The sequence below is a fragment of the Silene latifolia genome, chromosome 2 (genome assembly GCF_048544455.1).
Source record: "Silene latifolia isolate original U9 population chromosome 2, ASM4854445v1, whole genome shotgun sequence".
Taxonomy (NCBI): Eukaryota; Viridiplantae; Streptophyta; class Magnoliopsida; order Caryophyllales; family Caryophyllaceae; genus Silene; species Silene latifolia.
The window spans coordinates 165,787,995-165,800,672 of NC_133527.1; the positions used below are offsets into that span (position 1 = coordinate 165,787,995).

At 40.6% G+C, this 12,678-nt stretch overlaps 1 protein-coding gene across 1 annotated transcript; it reads right to left on the bottom strand.

Annotated features, from left to right (window-relative positions):
* Window positions 1-3,375: 3,375 nt before the first annotated feature.
* LOC141630961 (F-box protein SKIP23-like) lies at window positions 3,376-5,836 on the bottom strand. The gene is made up of 4 exons (XM_074443695.1): window positions 4,509-5,836; window positions 4,205-4,338; window positions 4,038-4,120; window positions 3,376-3,780 (listed from the first exon to the last, which is right to left on the bottom strand). Exons 1-4 carry the CDS (start codon window positions 5,738-5,740, stop codon window positions 3,457-3,459), a joined length of 1,773 nt encoding a protein of 590 aa, XP_074299796.1. The 5' UTR covers window positions 5,741-5,836; the 3' UTR covers window positions 3,376-3,456.
* Between the last annotated feature and the right edge of the window lie 6,842 nt (window positions 5,837-12,678).

A 12,678-nucleotide genomic window follows, 5' to 3' on the forward strand; every position in this document is an offset into this window, starting at 1 on the left:
AAATACGGTAACAAATATAATCCTTTCCTATAATATATCTATCAAAATGATTTCCGGTATATCAGAGTAGGGCGATATTTTTGGAGTTAAATTCGGCATTTTTTTGTGTTTATACGGAATCATATATTATCTTTCAATCAGTTTTATACTTTCTAACTAATTAAGGTTACAATTCATAATTAAAATTGGGTAACAAATATAATCTTTTTCCTATAATATTTGTATCAAAATGATTTCCGGTGTATCAGAGTAGGGCGAGATTTATTGAGCTAAATTCGGCATTTATTTTGTGAGTATACGAAATCATATATTATCCTTCAGTTAGTTTTATACTTTCTAACTAATTAGGGTTACAATCCATAATTAAATATTTCCTAAAAGATTCCGTAAGTAGGGCCGTGATTCATGTAACTAAAAACACTGAATCATTCATTTACTAATTTAAATGATTTGCGGCATATTTAAATATCTCTTAGACTTTTTTGCACATTTTTTATTGTCAAATATTCTGCAGCCATTTAAATACCTTGAATACACGTGGCAATAAAGTGGGGTGTGACACGTGGTGATCAAAGGGGTAGACGGTTATTACTTTAATAAAATATATGATAGTGTGCGGGATTTAGCACATCCCAAAAGAAAAACAAACAAGAGGTTAGTTAACCTATTCGACAGGTAGTCGGTTACTCGGGGTTGTTATGAGAAGAGGGGACAATAGTTTGTTTTATGAACTTTTTGCCAAAATGGGTTGTTTTAACAAATTAATTAATAAAATGGGTTAAGTTTCAAAATATTATTCCAAAATGGGTCCACGTCATCAGTGAAGCGAGGCTCGTATTCCAGTTAGTCGGCGACCGTACACAAAGTGTCAGTTAATGTCCAACCAAACCTCATTTTTGTATTTCAAAGCAAATCTCCATGGGGGATGGAGACATGACTTTAAAACGCCGTCTCCCTTGGCGACTCGATCTATAAGTCAGAATGTGGTTTAGTTTTTTCAAATTTGGAACAATGTCGCCATAGGGGCTGACAATTTAGGCTGAAATTTCTCAGAACAAAGTCCCCATGCCGGTTGGCGTTTTGACTTCAAGTCGCCAACCGAGTGAGCGGTTTGACTTCCTCACCTCGCTTCAGAAAAACCAATCCTACATGGACCCATTTTTGGTTAATAATTTGAATCCAACCTATTTCATTAATTAATTTGATAAATAAACCCATTTTGGAAAAATTTCTTGGTTTATTGTGAGTTAAAATGAAGTTCGGATTATTATAAGAATATGACTAATTGTATGGATTATTCTTGTTAATTAATCCTAAAATAAATATAAAATAATAATTTTATTTTAATAATTTAATATTTAAATTAATAACTTAGTGATCGAAATAAAATCAATAATAATTTAATATTTTAATGTCTTTTATTTGAGTTTTTCTTGTACGAGTCAGTCTTATGCTATAGAAGTGAATAAATAGGACGGTTTTAGGACTCTAGAATAGTTGTTGTTTGGTCAAAAGGGCATGTAACGTTAAGATTGCTATTGACCCAAACTAGTAGAGTATTTGTGTTATTAACTCTATTCGAAATACTTGGGAAATTACTTGGGAAATTTCGAGTATTATCAAATATGTGAATTTAGATCTTAATTTTTTCGATGAAGTAATTGTTAAAGATTGCTTCCGTAAGGCCAATAAAGTTGCTGACTTTATGTCCTCGATTGGACATTCTTGTTCAATTCTTGGTTTGAAAGCCGGTGGCTTCAACTCACCTCTATCACCCGAAAGGATGAAATAGCTTGGTCTTAAGCTCCGTTTGGTACGACACTTCAGGCAGCTTATTTGACCAAAGTAACTTATTTGACTAAAATTTCAGCTACCTGAATTTTTTGGCAAGTGTTTGGCAAGTAGCTTATTTGGTTAACTAAGGTACCTGAAATGAAATGCTACCTCAGGTAGCATTTGAGAAATCAGGTAGCTGAAATAACTTATTTTCCATTTTGTACCCCTTTATTCTATAATGTTAAATAATTTTCATATCCTTTTACGTCATTTTACCAAAATCAGCTACATTTTCAGTTAGTTTGCCAAACACATTTTTATATAATCAGTTACCTTATCAATTCCTAATTTTCAGCTACCTTATCGATTTGCCTTTTCGAGTTTGATTAGCTTTTCGGTTTCAATTTACCTTTTTAGGTTTAATTCTTTTTTCAGGTAGTTTTGCCAAACAAGTCTTATCCCAGAGAATCAGTCTAATTTTCTTATCAAAAAAAAAAAAAAAAGTAGAGTATTTTTTTTCACAAATTCTTATTTGTGACGGAGGGTATCCGTCACAAACAAGAGACGGATATCATATTGTCTCACAAAAAACCCATAGGGGGTGAGAGAAGGAGCACATGGGGTGGGTGCCCACCTTATCCCCTCTACCCATTTTCACTCACAAAATACCCATCGCAAGATCCGACCCGTCACAAGGGAGACCTACTGATTTTTTTTACTAACTCGGGATTGATATCCGTGCTCGTATTATCTTGCCGAGTATTTTTTGGCATGCCAAGTTGCCAACCCAATAGGCCGCCTGCCCCACTTCCATGATTCCATCTCTAGTTTTAGACCAGGTCAACAACAAAATTGTTACGATAACACATAAAAAGAGACTTAAAAATGATCTCTCAATAACATAATAAGATACCGTATCTCCCCTTACGGTGTATAATATCTAGGATCAATGCCGCTTCGAGAATGATACAAGGGCCCTATTAAATAGATTATATATTAGATATACTACAAGTCTACAACAAATAGTGTAGTTTTCGAGTTTTATAATAAAATTTTCGAGTTTTGTATTAACAATTTATGAGTTATAGTATAAAGTTTGTAGAGTTGGCATTTTGGGTACCTATTTTCGAGTTTTGTATTAACAATTTATGAGTTATAGTATAAAGTTTGTAGAGTTGGCATTTTGGGTCAAGGTACGGCGGATGGCCCGGTCATGGCACGAGCCCGAGGAATAGTGCAACCCGAACCGGGTCTGGCACGATGGGTTAGGGGGCAGGCCACGACTCATGAAAGGGGATAATGCTCGTGACTAGGCACGTCATGATGGTCCAAGCACGACGGTGTTACTTGTTAGGTGTAAATAATTAAAAAACAATTAAAAATACCCGAAGCTGACACGGGTCGGCACGACACGGCACGACTTTGACCGGGCCACGATGGGGTGGGAAAAGCGGGCAAGCACGACACGACCCGAAAGCACGATTGACGGTGTCTGGGCCGGGCGAAAACTGCAGCTAGGCACGACGGGCTGGGACTCGGACCGGCACAGCACGGCACGTCCATTGCCGTCTCTAACATTAAACTCAAAAATTTACAATATGATTCAAAAACATCATATATAAGATTTAAAATGTAACTTATAAACTTTAAAAAACTCAAAGAAATACAGATAAACTCAAATTACTGGTCTAAATGATAAAAACCTAGCTTCTCTACAAATGGAAGTAACCAGTTTAACTGAAACTGCAAATGCATAAGATCCTTAATAGTTGCACTTAAGAAAGCGGCTTGGGAGTTGCTGAAAGATTGAGCAGAGTTGGTCTGAAGAAGTACAACCATCTTTGCTAGTGTCTCTAACGCCCATCTTAAAAGCCCATCACTTTGTACTACATGATTTTGTATTACATCTCCATACTTGTCCCATATTTTCTCCAAAATTGGGATCACATCCGACCTTACATTTACTCCTCTAAATTTCGCTTGCAAAACCGTGTTTTCAGCACCCTGCAACAATTCGCACAAACACAAGACTGCTTCAGTACTTGCCTCAAGCCTCAAGTAGTACATCTACCTGACTATCTCCACAAGGGGCTGCTATGCCTAACCTTTTCTATTTATAAAACATGAAATTAACCAAAGAATCAAATGCGTTTTTCCTGGGCGGTAAAAGAATCATAAGTTGTGGAATCACTGTCTCACTCGGAAACCAAAGATAATACATGCACTGATTGCACAGCAGAGTTAACCAGTGGACGATTTACCTTGGATGAAAGGTCTGGAAATGTATCAATATCGATGATCCTGGGACATACACCAGATTCAAGGACGTCTTTACTACGCAATTCTGAAATAAAACAAACAGTTGCATTATACAGGAAGAAGTTCTAGTCATCGATATATTCAGTCAGCCGATTTAGTGAAAGCATACTTTGTCCAGCTGCATTCTGATCTTTAATGGCTAGCATAGTCTTAGCTGCTGATATCTCTACCTTTGAGATGGGTTCTGAAGCAACTCGACAGCAGAAATCCTTCAGAATCTCTGTCTCTTTAATGCTTCCATTACTTCAAGATAATCCCAAAACATAAACCAACAAATCAGTCTCAAATGCCGAAACATCAGGACCTTAAAAATGACACATACCCCTAAACAAATTGAAACAATTCGACCCATATAATAGACGCTAAGAATCTAGTCCAATTCATCTAAAACGCAAAATGGGCTAAAATCATACCTATTGAGCAAATGTGTATCAGTTGAAAGCCAACGCGGAGGTAGCCGGAACAAATTGTAATAGCCGTGATAAGAAATCAAACGAGTACAGTCACCACCGTCAAAGGGAAACACAATGTCCTCATCATTCGAAGAATAAGGCATATTTACAAATATATCCGACTCTGTCACAAATAAACTGCTATTGTAAACAGGAAATTGGCGTTTCCGAAACACAATGCAGTTTCCCCTTAATCCTGGAAAGTGTTTTGTCATAGCGAAGAAACATCTATCGGAAGTCACAATCAATATCCGGTCATCCCCAATCCCCTTAACTTTATCCCAACAATTTCTCTCCTCGTTTAGCTTGTAAATTCTAAAGACGCGATTAAAATAAGGAGGACATCTATGAACTAAATAGAGTTCACCATTACTCGATTCAACAAGACATTTTTTCCTATCACTTCCGGACCCCTCACCGACTGGATGAGAAACCACATTGCATAACCTCGTCTCGTTATAAGACATAGTGTAACCTCTTCCTTTCCGATCAATAGCAAAAACTCTACCTCGATAATTCACCACGTCATCATATATCTTAGTTTTCAGCCCCGGTATTTTCTCTATTCTCCTATTTTTAATCGATATAACCCGTAAATTCCCGTCTGCAGTTAACAGAATTGGCATATAATCATCAATTCTAGCGAATGTTCTGCAATTAGGATCAACAATTAGAACCAACTTACTTCCGTAAAAGTTTACACCATGCCAATCAAATCTTCCAACCGAACGTCTAACCGTATAGAATCGACCAAGTTCTACGACATTAAAATACGATAAATTCAAATTCTTGGGAACGTTCTTAGGTAATTCCTTAAAATCAAATTGAGAACCTAATTCACGAAGCCTGAGTTTACCCGGGTTCGACTCCTGTACAATACACAACCAAGGTTCAACCTTTGAATTAACCGTTGATCGAATCAGAAAAATGGCGTTAGGCACCAGTATAAGAGGATCAAAAAATTTTTCAAGCGGTGACGCAAAATTACACTCACGAATTGATAACTTGAAAGGTAAGATGGGTGATAAATGGTTTTCAGGGAGATGGGTAGAAAAAGAGGCGGCTGCGCACCATAATTTGCAAACAGACCGGAAATTACATGTATCGAATCGAGTTCCGAGGCGTTCCGCTATCAAAGATAATAGCTCCGATGGTATGTCGGACCAACTTACTCGACGACGGCGGCTATCCATGATTCTTTCACAGTACAGTTCACTGGAAGAACTCGGACAGGACGTAGTAGGCCTTTTTCATTCAAATGAACCACAATTTGGAAAAGCGGATGTAACGTTAAGATTGCTATCGACCCAACCCTAGTAGATTATTTTTTTTACACAAATTCTCATTTAACTTAAACGGGTCAAATAGATACCAAATGACACGATAAGGGTCTTAATAAATGCCAAAAAATTTGTCCATATTATATTATATTATATTAGTATAGGTAGGTAGGCCTGACAAATGGGTCAATCCGACCGGGTTCCGGCCGGGTTAATTTCGTTTAGGGTCATTTAAGGTTTGTAGCCTTTCGGTCGGGCCGGATAATTTCGGGTTCCAGTCAATTATTATCAAGTTATTTGTGGATAATAATCAGTTTCTAACAATAAATTTTCGGGTCGGGTTAAATTGGGGTTGGGTCAATTTGGATTCGGGCCTTGAGTTCGGGTGTCGGGTCGGGTTACTCATATCGGGTCCATTTCGCCATGTCTATAGGTAGGGGTGTTCATCGGTCCGGCCGTTTTGCGAACCGAAGACCAAATAAGGGTAAAATGTTGGACGATGGACCAGAGCATATTTACATTTGTTCGCTCCGGTCAACATCAAAAAAACGCATGGACCAAACCTGACCGGAGGTCATATAATCCAAATCATATACTCCATATTGCTTTATTATTTCTTCGATCAGTAACTCTCCTATTTGACTGTCTTATAGCATAGGACGGGCCCAATAGAAGAGTAAGCCCAATCAAATGAAAACCTCTACTACTCGCATCACCAAAAGCCACAGAGTTAAAAAAAAGGACCTTCTTTACGTCTTTCTAGGGTTTTATGGAAGTTGAGTCCTAGTTTATCTATGTTGCTTCCTTCTTGCTCAAGGTACCTATCTACATCGTGTATGTAGGTGTGTCTCCGTCTTGTTTTTCTTTCTGTATGCTTTGTTTTTTCTGTACGCTTCTTGTGGGTTTTCGTTTGGAGGCGTTATTAGGATTTCGAAAAGCTTCTTTCTTTTACTACGGTTTACTCTAGCGTTTGTGCGGATAGTCAAATCTTCTTTGAGTAGTTGTTCTGCGAGCCTTATGGAGAGAGGCAAAAGTAGCAAAGGTAAAGGGGTGTTGGGGGAGACTTCAGGGGGTGCGCGAGAGACGTTCGACTAGGATGTTAGCGAAGACGAGGTTCACGTAAAACAGGTGGAGCGAATCCTTGTGGGAAAGATTTGGTCTACGAAGATGATAAATAGTAAAGCCGTTATTGATACGATGTTAAGGTTATGGAATCCAACGGGGAAGGTGATGGGTAATATTTTAGATGTTAGGGAGAGGATCTTCATCTTTTGTTTTGAGGATGATCGGGACAAAACTAGGGTTCTTGAAGGGCAGCCATGGCACTTTGATAAGTTTGCATGGTATTTTAATGAGCCTAATGGGGAGGGGAAATTAACTGATACTCCCCTATATCGTCTTCCTATTTAATTTGGGCTCGGGTGTACGATCTCCCTCTTAAAGGGCGTATGAACGAGGAAAATTTGCGACGGTTGGGTGCACAGTTGGGTACGTATGTTATGAAAGATGATACCCCATTCCATGAGATGGAGAGAGCGGTCCGTATTCGTATTCTACATAATATTCGGAAGCCACTTCAACCTTTTGCTGAAATACGATTGCCTAATGGGAATGTGACATCCTTCGATGTCAAGTATGAGAGGTTGCCTCTCTACTGTTACAGGTGTGGTGTGTTGGGTCACAGTGTGAAAGATTGCGAGGACAGACCTTATGAAGAGGATGACCTGAAGTATGGAGATAGTTTGAGGGCGTCGCCATGGAGGGATGGTAAAGCGGGTGTGGCCGAGGGACAAAATACCATTAGGGATTTAATGTAACACCCCCATACTCCAAGTGCCTTACCAGGACCACTCAGGTATGAAGACATTACCATCTCGGTTGCCCGAGGTATGATAATCAAATAAACAATGAAGAAACAACGTTTAATTATAAATACTTAGCGAAGATGTACAATCCTCAAAACCAAACTGAAAGTACAATACATGTTCTCAAACTGACTGTTCTAACTGAAATGTAAATAACTAATAAGCTACAGCGGAAGACTCCTATCATCATGTCGTGGCCATCCCAGCTATCCCAGTACTCATCTCAATATCTGCTCAATATCTGCTCACCATCCTCGAATGGATCACCGCAGGTTTACAAAACAACACCGGGTCGAGTACTAATCACACAATTTAATATATAATAACAATAAGGCAACAACAGATGACTTAAGCGCCACACACACGCAATCACGCCAAATCCAATCATCTCAATCATCGATCGTCCCCTTTGGACTAGCCCCGCCGATGGGGGACCGCAGCCGTACCCACCAAATCCCCGCTCCACATAGTGAGCGATAACCCCTGTCCATTAATGTGCACATCCCTTCTGTGGCGGGTTCCACAGAAGGCGAAACTAGGCGTGAAGCCACTCCCGCAAGTGACCCCACTCGGCCCGAGGCCACGCCTCGCTAACCATCAACAACGATCACAACCACAATCACAATACAATTATTATATCAAACAACCAAACACAATACATCAACCAATATCCCATTATGGGACTAATACTGAGTAGGAAATCCTACCTGGTAAGCACACAATCAGACGGTCTCTACTGCTGAATAAAAAAGCCTCCTCTATGAACCCTCCTCCTATCATACAACACATAAAGGCTACCAAATCACATACTACACATAAACCCCCAAATCTCTAAATTAGGGTTTAAACAATTCAAAGGAAAGACAATAAAAAGGGTACATAGATCTTACCCTCGACGCAAGGAACTCAACGGTATAATCAACGCTAAGAACTGACCTTCCAAACTCCGGGGATTGCTAATTATGCGATTAGGATGAAGAACTTGTTTGCTTTCTTTCTTAAACAGTAATTTAGGTTTTGCAAAAGTGATTTAGAATAATGACGACAAAGCTTATATACCTTAATCGCATATTTAACAAAACCCGAGAAAATTCCCAGAAAAAGGCTACTCGATCGAGTACCCAAGGATACTCGATCGAGTACCCCTCTACTCGATCGAGTACCCCAACTACTCGATCGAGTACCCAACAGTCGAAACTTTTCCAAAACGCAACTTACCCTTACTCGACAGAGTAAGGCCTACTCGATAGAGTACCCCAAGACTTATAAATACGGAGTATTACAGTCTTCCCTCCTTAAAAGGAACTTCGTCCCCGAAGTTCAAACCACTACTAAACAAAGGTACTCCCACAACATTCCCGACTCAACAATCAAACAAAATTCAACATAAAACATGATACTAACCCAACTCATCCCGACAAACATACCGACACAACATATAAAAGGGGTATAGAACTCTTAAAAACTATTCGCGATCATCTCCTACCCCCCTAAAAGAAACAAGGTTACGTCCCCGTAACCATACATACCTGATCAAAAAGAAAAGGGTAACGCTCTTTCATAGCCTCCTCTGGCTCCTATGTAGCTTCCTCGGTCTCGTGGTTAGACCAAAGGATCTTAAGCAAAACTGTCTCACCACTCCTAGTCTTTCTAACCTTTCGGTCTAGAATCTGCTTAGGCACCTCAAGATATGATAAGGACTCATCTAGCTCGAAGCTCTCTGCCTCTAACACATGTGACGGGTCACTCACATACTTCCGCAGCTGCGATACGTGAAACACATTATGTACTCTTTCTAACGCAGCAGGTAAAGCCAGACGATAAGCAACCTCTCCAACTCGCTCTAAGATCTCATAAGGACTGATGAACTTCTGACTCAGCTTGCCTTTCTTCCCAAATCTCATAACCCCACGCATAGGAGACACTTTCAGAAGAACCTTATCCCCAACCTGAAACTCTATATCCCGGCGATGTAGATCTGCATAACTCTTTTGTCGATCCTGAGCTACTCTCATCCTTTCCCTGATCATCTTAATCTGTTCCACCATCTCTGGTCCCAAAACCACTGCCTCAGCACTATCGTCCCAACAGATTGGACTCCTACATCTTCTCCCATACAAAGCCTCAAACGGTGCCATACCAATACTAGTGTGATAGCTGTTATTGTAAGAAAATTCTATCAAGTCCAACCTCTGCTCCCAGCTACCACCAAAATCCATCACACAAGCTCGCAACATATCCTCAAGAGTCTTGATTGTTCTCTCAGTCTGCCCGTCTGTCGCAGGATGAAATGCTGTACTCATCTTCAAAGTTGTTCCCAACGATTCCTGCAACTCCTTCCAAAACCTCGATATAAACCTCGCATCTCTGTCAGACACTATGTCCTTAGGGACTCCATGTAACTTAAGCACGTTCTTTCGATAGGCCATAGCCAATTGTGCCTTAGTCCATGTATCTTTCATTGGAACAAAGTGAGCTGACTTGGTCAGTCGATCCACTATTACCCAAATCATGTTGTTACCTTGTTGACTCTTTGGTAAACCCACAATGAAGTCCATGGAAATGGATTCCCACTTCCACTCAGGTACCTCTAAAGACTGAATCGTACCTTGTGGTCGTCATTTGTTCCCCTTTAACTCTCGGCATGTCAAACAACGGGACACAAACTCAGCTGTCTCTTTCTTCATCCCAGGCCACCAAAACGTTTTCTTCAAATCCTTGTATAGCTTGTCTCCACCTGGATGAACTGAATATGGTGTGCAATGCGCCTCTGTCATGATAGTCTTTTTCAACTCCTCATCATTAGGAACACACCACCTACCATCAAACCGCAAACTACCATCTGTATGAATAGAAAAGCGGGACACTGTCCCTTTCTCTACTCCAGCTCTCCACTCAACTATCTTAGGATCCAAAGCCTGCTTACCTCGAATGTCATCATAAAACTCAAGCTGTACTGTCATATCACCCATGGCATCTCCTTTCTGCATCATATGTATCCCAAAGCTCGCTACCTCATCCCTCAGCCTCATCAAGGATAGAGCTGTACACAGAGAATGTACACTCTTCCTACTCAAAGCATCAGCAACAACATTGGCCTTCCCTTCATGGTAGATGATTTCCATGTCATAATCGCCAATCAGCTCCATCCACCTCCTCTGTCTCATGTTCAACTCCTTTTGAGTGAAGATGTACTTGAGACTCTTGTGATCAGAAAATACCTTAAAGATTGCTCCATAAAAGTAATGTCTCCAAATCTTGAGAGCAAACACCACTGCACCCAACTCCAGATCATGAGTAGGGTAGTTCTCCTCATAAGGCTTCAATTGCCTAGAAGCATAGGCAATCACTTTACCATTCTGCATCAACACACATCCCAACCCATTCTTTGAGGCATCTGTATAAACCTCAAAGTTCTCGGTCCCTTCAGGCAATGCTAAGACAGAGGCGTGGTCAAACGCTCCTTTAATGTTTGGAACGCCGTCTCACAACTCTCATCCCAACGAAACCTGTTCTCTTTCCTCATCAACGCTGTCATAGGTCTAGCTATCTTGGAGAAATCCTTCACGAACCGTCTGTAGTATCCAGCTAAACCCAAGAAACTCCTAACTTCGGCAACATTCTTTGGTGCTTCCCACTTTGTCACTGCCTCAATCTTCGCCGGATCCACAGCTACCCTATCTTTAGAGATCACATGCCCCAGAAAAGCAACTTTCTCTAACCAGAACTCACACTTAGATAGCTTAGCATACAACTCATGGTCCCTCAAAGTTTGCAACACGATCCTTAGATGCTCCTCATGCTCCTCCCTAGTCTTAGAGTAGACTAAGATGTCATCGATAAATACCACTACAAACTGGTCCAAGAACTGTCTGAAGATTCTATTCATCAAATCCATAAACACTGCCGGTGCATTAGACAACCCAAACGACATCACCACATACTCATAATGGCCATACCTTGACGTGAAAGCTGTCTTTGGTATGTCCACCTCTCTAATCTTCACCTGATGGTACCCCGACGTCAAATCAATCTTAGAAAAGACTGATGCACCACTCAACTGATCAAACAGGTCATCTATCCTTGGCAAAGGATACTTGTTCTTTATCGTCACTCGGTTCAGCTCCCTGTAATCTATGCATAACCTCAAACTCCCATCTTTCTTCTTCACGAAAAGAACTGGTGCTCCCCACGGCGATACACTTGGTCTAATGTATCCCTTCTCTATCAAATCATCCAACTACTTCCTAAGCTCCTCCATCTCCTTAGGACCCATACGGTACGGTGCCTTAGAGATCGGCCCCGTCCCTGGCTTCAACTCAACGGTGAAATCTATCTCCCTCTTCGGTGGCAACCCCGGAATCTCCTCTGGAAAAACATCGGCAAACTCTCCCACCTTTGGTATCTCATCAACCGTCGGACTCTCTACTCGGTCATCTCTCACATGGCACAAGATCAAAGGACATCCCTTCCTCAGATAAGACTTCAAGGTGACAGCTGCAATCAACTTAACTTTGGGTTTGACTAGAAACCCACGATAAGACACACTAACACCCTTAGGACCTCTTAAAGACACTTTCTTTTGATGACAGTCTATCTTAGCTTTATACTTTCCTAACCAATCCATTCCGACTATCATCTCAAAACCGTCAAAAGGAAACTCCAGCAAGTCTACAGGTAGATCAACTTGCCCCACTATCATAGATACATCTCTAAACAATCTCCCACAAGATACAGACTCACCCGAAGGTATGAAAACTTGCTCACTAACAGACTCATATACTCTCAAACCCAACTGTTTAACATGACTCGAAGACACGAACGACTGAGAAGCCCCCGAATCAAACAAAACAAAGGTAGGAATACCATTAACAAGGAATGTACCGGTGATAACGTGCGCATCTTCCTCAGCTGCTTTCTTCTCCATCATGAATAATTTGCCACTGGTCTTCTGCCCACCTCCCTGGACAGTACTCGCTGATGTGG

Bases quoted from the DNA above. Each gene is read 5' to 3' on its own strand.
- LOC141630961 (XM_074443695.1), bottom strand. From the start codon at position 5,740: ATGGATAGCCGCCGTCGTCGAGTAAGTTGGTCCGACATACCATCGGAG. The intron at 4,121-4,204 runs GTATGCTTTCAC...GTTTTATTTCAG, and splicing joins TCAGAATGCAGCTGGACAAA to AATTGCGTAGTAAAGACGTC. The intron at 3,781-4,037 runs GTAAATCGTCCA...GAATTGTTGCAG, and splicing joins TTCCAGACCTTTCATCCAAG to GGTGCTGAAAACACGGTTTT.